The 11,227-nt window shown below is 38.5% G+C and overlaps 1 protein-coding gene across 4 annotated transcripts in view; it reads right to left on the bottom strand.

Moving 5' to 3' along the window:
* Nucleotides 1-9,834, bottom strand: part of Scamp (secretory carrier membrane protein) — a 49,762-nt gene extending 39,928 nt beyond the window's left edge. For 2 of the 4 annotated variants that reach the window (XM_076186574.1, XM_076186575.1), the window contains exons 1-3: nt 9,660-9,834; nt 4,400-4,483; nt 2,545-2,694 (exon numbers count right to left, since the gene is read on the bottom strand). In XM_076186574.1, the coding sequence (XP_076042689.1) occupies nt 2,545-2,694; nt 4,400-4,483; nt 9,660-9,701 (276 nt within the window). In that variant the 5' untranslated portion in view covers nt 9,702-9,834. Of the gene's footprint in view, nt 1-2,544; nt 2,695-4,399; nt 4,484-9,369; nt 9,426-9,659 lie in introns of those variants that run through there. The other 2 variants (XM_076186576.1, XM_076186577.1) reach the window with 2 other exon arrangements.
* Between the last annotated feature and the right edge of the window lie 1,393 nt (nt 9,835-11,227).

Raw genomic sequence — 11,227 nt, 5'->3', positions numbered from 1 at the left:
GAAGGGGACCCTTCACTGGTGTGAATGCTCTCTGTGTGTAAAAAGGTGTAAGAAATACAGTTCAGACTGCTGAGGAAAGATCGTGGGCTGCCCAGTCCACAGACCATGGGTTAGGCCCTCAGAGCTTCATATCTTGCTGGAAATGAGGGGGTTGATGGGTTTTGGAAATGGGCAGCTCTGCTGTCAATCTTGCAGAAACACCACAAAAAATAATGATAATAATAATAATGGAAAAAAAAATTACCATTAGAAACATTTGCCAATAATCCAAATGAACTGTCTTCAACCCAGCTACATAATAAAAATAACCAATTGCAATCTACAAATTGTATGAGAGAGAGAGAGAGAGGGAGGAGAGAGAGAGAGAGAGAGGGAGGAGAGAGAGAGAGAGAGAGAGAGAGAGAGAGAGAGAGGGAGGAGAGAGAGAGAGAGAGAGAGAGAGAGAGAGAGAGAGAGAGAGAGAGAGAGAGAGAGAGAGAGAGAGAGAGAGAGAGAGAGAGAGAGAGAGAGAGAGAGAGAGAGAGAGAGAGAGAGAGAGAGAGGGAGGAGAAAGAGAGAGGGGGGAGGAAAGAGAGAGGGAGGAGAGAGAGAGAGAGAGGGAGGAGAGAGAGAGAGAGGAGAGAGAGAGAGAGAGAGAGAGAGAGGAGAGAGAGAGAGAGAGGAGAGAGAGAGAGGAGAGAGAGAGAGAGAGAGGAGAGAGAGAGAGAGAGAGAGAGAGAGAGAGAGAGAGAGAGAGAGAGAGAGAGAGAGAGAGAGAGAGAGAGAGAGAGAGAGAGAAGAGAGAGACAGAAGAGAGAGAGAGACAGAGAGAGAGAGAGAGGAGACAGAGAGAGGAGAGAGAGAGAGAGAGGAGACAGAGAGAGAGAGAGAGAGAGAGAGAGAGAGGAGACAGAGAGAGGAGAAAGCGGGAGGGAGAGACAGAGACAAAGAGAGAGAGAGAAAGAGAGAGAGAGAGAGAGAGAGAGAGAGAGACAGAGAGAGAGAGAGAGAGAGAGAGAGAGAGAGAGAGAGAGAGAGAGAGAGGAGAGAGAGAGAGGAGACAGAGAGAGAGAGAGAGAGGAGACAGAGAGAGAGAGAGAGAGAGGAGACAGAGAGAGAGAGAGAGAGGAGACAGAGAGAGAGAGAGAGGAGACAGAGAGAGAGAGAGGAGACAGAGAGAGAGAGAGAGGAGACAGAGAGAGAGAGAGAGGAGACAGAGAGAGAGAGAGAGGAGACAGAGAGAGAGAGAGAGGAGACAGAGAGAGAGAGAGAGAGAGAGAGAGAGAGAGAGAGAGAGAGAGGAGACAGAGAGAGAGAGAGGAGACAGAGAGAGAGAGAGGAGACAGAGAGAGAGAGAGGAGACAGAGAGAGAGAAGAAAGAATTTTTCCATTGCAATGAACTGTAATGAAGCTTCTTCATTTGGACCCTAACAAATATGAACAAAAAGTCTCAAGTGCTCTGGCCGTACTCTTGTATCCAACATCTCTAAATACATTAAAGTTTCTATGATTTACATTTTTCTTAGCAACATAAAAAACCTGTGGAAAGCTATGTACATATATAATAAAGCATATCTCTTCTTGGTTTCTAAATAAGCATGAGTGTGAGCAAGCAGAACTCATAGGTGTTGAGCAATTGACAACTTGAAAATATTCGAAGTACAAGCTTACCTTTAATTCCTTGTACGCAAAGGATAGAGGTATAAGTTTTCATTAGTATTTGTACATTAAGTCATCTTGCAAGTAAAATGAATATGAAAATATATAGAATAATCAGTATACCATAGCAAGGAATATTATTTTCAAGGGTGTGACAATCCACAACCATGTAACATATAGCAGAGTGGAATCACAGACCTAAGAAATGTCAACAATGAAGGGGCAGGGTAGAGTACTATCATTAATACTACTACTACTACTACTACTACTACCTTACCATTAACCTTGTGGGAAGAGGAGTGCAACCTTAAGCCCCGTATCCTAGAAGTCCTTATGTAAATTCTGAAGTACTAAAATAATCTATATACCACTACTAGAACATCTATTACTAACTACATAATCTGCTCATTTGAACTTTGCAGAACTCTACCACAGAACAAAAATTATATCAGCAATTGCCCAAAACACTCTGCCCATCACCCCCCCTGCTATCATCTCTCTATCTACACCTGTCACCCTCCCTTCCCCATCCAAACATAACTACTACTCATGTAAAAATTTCTGACTGCCTTCGACATACTTCCCTCTACTCCATATCTTTGTAATGAGGTCCATAAAGGTTATCTTTGTTTATTGTCTTTCTATGTTGGGACTCTTCCCCCTTTAAGAGATGTAACCAACCAAAGCACGCACCCATCCCTACCCAAATCCACTCCTATTTGTTCCCCTCTCATCTTAGCTATATACCAATGAAATTAAAACTCCATAACAAAATCCTTAACCATTTACATAAATCAAATTGTTTAATGATGTGAAAGTCCTATGAACTGACCCACCCATAATCTTTTCCATGCTTAAAATTATACAAGAAAAAAAAAGAAAAACACAACCCAATTGATACTTCACCTGAAATTCTGCATTGGTAACTTGCTGCTGTGATGTTTGTGTATATGGAGGTGGGGGAGCTGCAGTTGTGGGTGTAGGGTTCATGACTGCAGGTTGACTATTAGATGCTGGCGCTGTGGGTTGTACATACTGGGGAGGATTAACTGGGGCCTGCAAAAGAAAGGAAAGTAATTCTGAATCTGGTACCAACACACATGAACCCCACCCATGTCGATGACCTTTTCCTTTTAATTCTGTCTACCACTGGACTTTGTCTGTGGCAGGTTTACAACCCATGCTAACCCCTTCTGTGCTGAAGGAAATTTCCTCTCATTCAGGCAATTGCCATGTTATATCAGTGCTGCCCATAATCCATCTAATTGAAGGCAATTTTAGAGCTAATAAGCCTAATTCTATGACCTTCCACCATTATCACAATATCATGAGGATTTGTAAATCTTTTTGACATAATATACAAACAGCTTTTTCCCCCTTACAAGGAAGGTAGTCAAAAACCAAAGGCATAAAATCCACTCCCACCCATTTGCAACCTCTTTTTGACAAAATGAGATCAAACTGCAAGTATTCAATACATGGTCAAAGTAAAGGAGATAGAGGTTTGACATGTGGAAAAAAGTCTTACTGCATGTCTTCATTTTAGAGACATGGAGCAATGGTTTGATTGATTGGTTGCATCAGAATACACTTCTCACATTACTTGATTTCAGGTAACACCATGAAAATACCTCATTAATTTCATCCGACTGATTTTGGTTTTACTTCACATACTCCCCCTATCAGGAGGCTAGGATGGTGACACTTACAGAGGACTTTGTAGCATGGAATTTAATAAACCATGCCCTTGGTTCAACTTCACTGCATATATATATAACTGGTTATTACATAATCCTCCAGACAGAATTCAATTAATGAAATAATACAAAGTTCATGACACCTGCTTTATATTATATGAAGATAGTTATAATCCTTTTAGTATAGTGTTCTTCTATTTTCAATGGATTTAATTTAGACTTTTTTTTTCCATTGCTTTACAACTAGTAAGGTAGATATGCAAGAAATTTTAGGCTAAATCTGAGGATGTCTTTTGGGTATTCAAAGATAAGGTATATAACAGGGTTGACAGGAAGGCATTATGGGATATGTGGCACTTTAAGGTGGTCAATTTTTTCTTATGTAATTAGTATAGCTTTTGTCAAAGTAGGAAGTGGAGAGAGTGAAAGGTTTGAGGGAAGGCAGTGCTGTGCTAGGGTTGAGTAATGTCACCTTGGTTCAACATGTACATATATTGAGCAATGCAGCAAAAGAATGCAAGGTTAATAGGAGAGGGTTTGGAATCATTCCGTCCTATCATGATTTCATAAACAAGAACACCATAGACAAAACAAGTATACTTTACTTAACTATCCTTAATCTATTCTAAAATTAATTTTACACTAAAATTTGTGTATTACACTTCTGCTATCACTACGGACTCCATAACTTTTATGCAATCATAGTTTAGGGACTTAAGTGTCACCCTCATGGATCAGTCACACACATCTCTTTTATGACTGGACATTAATCTCCCAATCAAAGAGGAATGCTTAGTCACTTCTAACTTCTACTCTTCTTCCTTTCTGTCGCCATCCTCAAATCTTTCTTTAACCACACTAAATCTTACTTCTTCCTTTTCCCTAAGCACCCTAGAGTGGGGAGCAAGACCAGTGCTATAGAATTCCCAATGTATGCTATAAAAGACAATTTGACACTTTTTTTTTAGCAAAAGAAAACCCAGCCAATTCCTTTAGTGCCCACAGCACAATTAAGATTCCCTTGAAAGATTTACATACAACATTAACAACTGGATGTCACTTACAGGTTTCCCGCCAAAGGGATTATAGTCATCAAGACTGCCAGCATTGGTTGTGGAATTCTGTGTGGCCTGTTGGATGGACGGCTCCTGCAATACACACAAATTATAAAGAAATTACATCAACAAACTTGTGCACTCAGGAACTACCTACATTTTACAAGCATTGTTAGTACCAAAATACTAGTACAGCACTGATATTCCTGCATCTTTAGTTCCAGAATCATGTTAAATTATTGTTTTTGTTGGACTACCAATGATCACATGACAATCTACTAACCTCCTCCTGACTCACTAATCATTACACATCTGCATGTTGTAATATTACAAGTCAATAGATACTAAAAAATGAACAGCTTATAATAATAACAAAGTATCAATAAAGTAACTCAATAGTGCATATCCTTATATTTTTTGCATTTCAAATATTCGTACATGTATACATACTGGCACAAAACCTATACACTAACTACCAGCATACTGTCAAGTATGTGTGGGACAAGTCCACAATTGAGCTTACTTTAAGACTGCCATAGTACTACACCCTGAATGTTACCACACTAGAATCCTTTGTATTTACAAGACACAAACCACTCTACCGGGTAGCTATGTCACATGAACAATAAAACTTAAGATACTCCTTATAACATTTGAAATATTCAACATACCATGGCACCCTCCTGTCAACAATGACCAACCTGTCCACCCAGGGAGCCACTGTACAACAACCAGCATGACCTACCAGAGAGCAAGACTGACTCATCCTCCAACCTGCAGCATCCTCTAGTCTCCACCCTTCTAGCCCACAGAGGTGGGGTATCATACAGGTAAGACAAAATCACAAAAATGAACTTAAGACCTATATCATTTTCCTCCTACCTCTTAAAATTAACCTGCCCATTTAAAAATGTAGTGTATTACCTCAGGAGGAGAGTTCTGATGGCATCCCTGCCCACCCTCATTAAATTCTTTCATTGTTAACTCACAATACTGTACATAAACAATCAGATAAAGAAGTAAAATGTAAAGTTCTACACTTATTCTTCAATTTGAAAAGGATATTCTAAATCATTCAATTATTCATCACATGCTATCCTTTGATTCAATGGTTTTGCTACACTTCCACCTCTTCTTTCAATCTCAGTTTTCTGCTCTTCTCTTACTATACTTTCTCCTCTCTTTTGGCCTTCCATCATTCACCTACCAAAACAGCAACTTTTATTTTTAGAACCAATTAATCTCCCTCCTTCCTTGTCCAAATGGTCATGAAGCACATATATTATGAGCCACCTCCTTCAATGTAACTGCCTTTCTATTAATCCCACTTCTACCTCATTCATCTTTCATTTTCCTTAGCTAGTTAATTTCTTCTCAGTTTTCCTATGTTCATTACTTTCTCTCCACACTTGCTCCTGAACTCCTTTATCTATGACAAGTTCACTTTAGTCACAGGATCCCACTAGCAGGTACCCATCACTGGTTCCTGCCATCACTATATTTTCCTGTAACCCATTCCATACATTTTTAATTCCTTAACAGAAATACACTACTCTAGTTCTTAATCGTGCACAGAGTAATGTATATCAAATTCAAATTATCTTTCTTCCCTCTTCTTAAAACAATTAAATTTCCTATTCATCTATTACAAAACAAAATTATCTTCTAATACAACAATTAAAATCAGCCCTTTGACAGCTCTGACAGTTCTTTGCATTCTCAATAACACCCAATGAGCACAACTTACAATCAATAAATAATTTGTCCTCATATTGTGATTTCTCTCCCATCTCTAGATCTGGGAGAACACAATCTACCTAGCCCTCCCTCTCTTGTTGCACATCTATCACTCTTATATATCTATCTATATACCAATAGGTTTCTTCCCTCTTATAAAGGGGGTAGGCAGCCAAGGCATAGATAGTCAAGACCCATCCTACTTCCATCTGTCATTCTTAAGTAAAAAGTTGAGTTTTTATAAACAAGCATGATCTTCAAGATCTTAAGTTGAACTGAATGTCTGGCTAAATGCTCGTCGCTTCAAGATACCAACTCAACAAACTTTCATATTTCATTATCATGCTAATCAGAAACACTAGTCTATAATTCAGTGTTAACTCAATTTCTTCCTTTATGGATTGGTATCATGTTAGCTCTCTTCAAGTACTGTAGTGCTATTCCTTATTTTAATGAACACAAAATTGGACTGAATTTTCTCACTCAATTGTTCCTACATTTTTCAAGTATCCAGCTCAGGATCTTACTGGGCCCTATGGCTATTCTCATATGGAGTAGTTTCAAAATTTAAAACCTTCACTTATTTACATTCTTGTACCCACATACATTTTCTTCCTCTAAAAAATGTCTCGATGCCAAATTTGATCAGCATCAGTCAGTATGGTTGTTTCTATTGTATTTATTTTATTTTGCCAGAAGTCAAACAATGAAACTCCCAACTAATATTTAGCAACTTTAACACAACCTTACAAAAGGCTTGGTTATCAATATAACATAAGAGGCCTAGCCATATCTACCAATAACTTCATTCAATAAGAGGCTACAAACAGCCAATCTGTTCTTAAATTCTAATTGGGGCCAAATTTTAAATACAGTGTTATGTCATATTTTGATGTGGTGAATAATTTATTCTAAAAGTAATTATTTTCACCTTATGGTGGCTATGTCACATGATACTTTAATAGTTTCACTAATTTTTTGACACAAACAAGGACATCCATCCATTATATCATTAAGCTTGATTATGGTCAGGTTTCTCCCTAAAAAAAAAAAAAAAAAAAAAAAAAAAAAAATTATGGCAACAGATCGACTGATGGGGTTTGGTTTGATGCAGCCCAATGGGATCTCTCCCAGTCTTCTCTCTTTCTGCATGAGGGGATGGAGAGGAAGGGTCATGGATTAAATGAAGCAGCCTTACTGTGGATGTGCTGTGTCTTGCTGCATTGCTTCTGACCTTGGACAATGGGCAAGATGCAGGGATGACCCATCATCCAAGAGCCAAGAGAGTGGGAGGAAGGGAGGGAGGGGTGGTGAATAAGTGGAGTGGGTGGAGATGAAATGGGTGGGAGTGGAATTATGCCTTTTGACTTTGGCAAACTCCCTTGTAAGGAGGAAAAGGCCCTATATGGTACATGTAAGACCAGTATTGCCAAAGATTGGCTAGGAGTTCCAAATTATTTTTTGTTTATTAATGACTGATACTGATCCAACATGGATATTGAGTTATGGTTTTAGCAGAGAAAATATGACATACTGTTTATTTCTGGTATATGCAAAAGAACATACAACTAGAACATCTCAAAATTAAGTTACAACAATTGTCTTAACCTCTTCACTCCGGGGCACATCGCACATCTGGCAGCATTAGCTGCCCGACGTGCGATGTTGCGTCATAATAATCGCATTATAAAAAATAAAGTCAGTGCTAAATCGTTCGTTCTCTTTCACCCGTGAATTTTGATAACCATAGAAAATATGATGAAGCCAGTTTAGAGAGAATGGAGGTTACGTAGGTACGACTACAATAAATATAATCAAGACGCCGACGTCGGCATCATCGCGTACCCACTTACTCCTCAAGACGCCTATGTAGGCATCACCGTATGGAAGTGGTTAAATCCCTCAATTTGTATTTGGTACATGACAGGCTTCTGAGACAGAGTTAAAGTTGGTTAATTTTCCATGGCCTTTCAGCAATATCCCCATCTGACATATTCACCTTCTCAACTTCAGCTACTAGGCCATGGGCTCGAGATTACCAAATGACTTATTTCCACAGAACGCCATGGAAGATATTTCTGTGTGAGATAAGCAGACCCTTGGAATTCCCTCCCAGATACTGGTGTGAACTCTCAATAGCATTGAAACCTTTGAAAAAGGATTTCATTAGTCTCTTGGTTACTCCCTGTTCATGTACGTTGACTATACCTATATCATCAGTACATCACAACCTTCCCCAATACTACATCTTACAAGGCCCATCATCTTGATACTACAATTCCATTAATGCCCATCACACGTTCAAGATTCTCACTAAATGCTGTTAATTTGAAGCTGGAAGACAATTTTACTTACAGCATTCTAGACATCCTTATGGACAAGTCACAATTCAACATATCTAAGATTCCTACAGCTTTAACTTCTCTAGTTCGTCATCCAACTCCTCAATAATTGACACAAAGGTGATCTGATATTTAGAGATTCAAAAACTAAAAGATTGTAACCTAAGTCTTTTCTACTCAAACAAACTCGCTTGGATTGCATATGTATGATGGACTTAAGTCAATATCATGTCTTGGCCTAACTACCAGCAGCATATAGCGCTCTATTCTGCCCACTATTCTTGCTGTTCATACACTGCTTCTATATAGTAGTTGACTGCCAGTATTTGTCACTGCTGAACAAACCCTGTCATAGTTTGGGGCAGGTAGTTTACCAGATGAGTTGAGCAGGCAAGCAATATTGACTGCAATATATATGTCAGCAATTCTGGCTGTAATCAATTCAACATTATTCTAAACTATACAGACAGTTCAACAATAGAAATGATGCTATTGTTGTATCACAACTATACCTGTGACTCCCCAAAACGCTGTAATCACCATATGGTGAAAATAATGAAATGGAGGTTGAATAGGTCATACTTACCATAACAGTAAAAAGAATTTGTCAAGACTAAGTCTTATCCCTAACAACATGGTTTCACTCATTTGTTCAAATTCCTATTTCTGATATAACAACACTTTCCATACCATCAAAATTACATGATATATACTTTAGTTGTCAAAAAATTCCTCTACTTTAACATGACAAATCTGTAGTATTTTGAAACATATTTTTTCTGTTCTACACCAATCATGTCTGTATTCAATACTAAAAACGTGTTTTATCAAAATCAACCTAATTTTTTATCATCACATTGAATTATTTTACCATATCTTGCCACATGACCAAACCCATACCTAGGTGACTAGGTCCTAGTTCTTCGGGTTCATTTTGCCACCGTAATCACCATTCATAACCATACGGCATTAACTTGTCATTACAATCTCCATTCTGGGCTCTTTAACGTGAAATATTTCAAATGCATGGTCGGTGTAGCATAAGTAAATCATACTGTCGGTAAACAATCTGGGACCACAGTCCAGACATGACAATCTAGGACCGTTCGCCTTCCCAACCTCCATCACCTATTCCCCTATGGTTTGCAAAAACCACTTGAGGTTACGGCTTAAACTTAGACTCTACTTACCGCAAATGGGTCTGCAAATGGATTATCGTCGAACCCGGACATTGTAAAAGCTTACTAATTCATAAAGTGTCCTAAATTCTCCGACTCGTTCGTTTGTTTAGCTACTGACGGAGAACTCCTCTACAAGGTATAAGTACTTGCAGAAAACGACTATTGATAAACATAAAACAAAAGACTATCACCTAATTCTCCCCTATGCATACAAATACTTTTCGATTCGTTCGCACGCTCAAAGGCATTTGATCTCTAAACAATGCAGTCACGTGATAAAAAATGGAAATCAGTTGAATGAGTCATATAAATTTATATGACACAGTGTGTGTTATTTTCTTCAGTAATGAAATGGTAACACTAGAACATGAACTCTAGATGTCATATCAAATGTTCCGGCTCCAATGCAAATGTTCTATATATTGTCAATATCATGGGAAAAAACTAGTAACATTAATTGGTATAAGTAATCTATATACAAATGCGTGATATAAAAACTGCGCATTAACGGTTGATAGCATTCATATTGAGGTAACAAATATCGAAACTGCCACATGTTTACTCGAACTTTTGACAGGTGTGCATATGTGCATGGAATCATTTTGGATGATGTACACTTAATCCTCCTGCTGCGCACGGGGTCTCTCTCAGGTGATTTAAATCGCCTGGCAACAATCAGAATACGAATATTAATCCATGGTAGCTATGAAACGGTCAATGAATATATGTTAATTTTTTCTCTGCCCAAATGGTTTTTCTCGGCCAAATAAAATCGCGTTGCACCAGCTACGGTAGAGGTTAAAAGTCGTCATTGGCAATCTGATGCCTGAGGTGCAATGGAATTATTTTTACTAAATAGTGTGGAATATTTTTTTCAATTCCTTTCCTTTGTTTACTTTGTTTACTCTAAAAGAACCAGATTAAACATAGAAGAGAGCACAATGAAATTCTTTCTGAGAACCATTTATTATTAAACGAAAGCCAGCATGACTGCAACTGCGGGCACCAGTATCGGCTTAGACCAGCTTGAGTGATTCAGATTTAGGGGAACTCTTGTACAAAATGCACAACCCGTGGGTAAAGTATAGATGACGGGAGTTATCACAACACTAGTCATAATCTTACAATAGTGGGTCCCAGTCAAAGTTTGATGATGCCCCTTCTTGCTTGTAATTTACATCTGTGAACCCCTCACAGCCGTTATTGCAATAGATGAATAACTAAATGAATTAACAAATGTAGCTGTTATATGTTTGCAAGACGAAAGTGTACAAGTATTAATTAAAAATGATCGCCTCTACTGCCATTGCTAGGTACTTCTGTGATTCCTCATTAATTTGCTTTTATGCCCACTCACACACACACACACACACACTTTCGTCGGATGGACGGCGAGGATTGGAGTTCTGAAGAAAAAGTGAAATTTTCGTGGATCTCAATGCAAAGGAAGTACCTTATTGTATTTACAGGGAAGGGGAAAGCTCGCGGTGTAGTGGGAAAGTGATGAAAAAGGAGAAGGGGAGGGATTACTGAGGGAAATGGAAGGAAATGAGGAAGGGGAGGACTTGGTCCAGGAG

Source organism: Oratosquilla oratoria, chromosome 6 (assembly GCF_046742065.1).
Source record: "Oratosquilla oratoria isolate Oo_2021 chromosome 6, ASM4674206v1, whole genome shotgun sequence".
NCBI classification, from domain to species: Eukaryota; Metazoa; Arthropoda; class Malacostraca; order Stomatopoda; family Squillidae; genus Oratosquilla; species Oratosquilla oratoria.
Note: the sequence above shows the minus strand (reverse complement) of the source record. Positions and strands in the feature narration are given on the sequence as shown.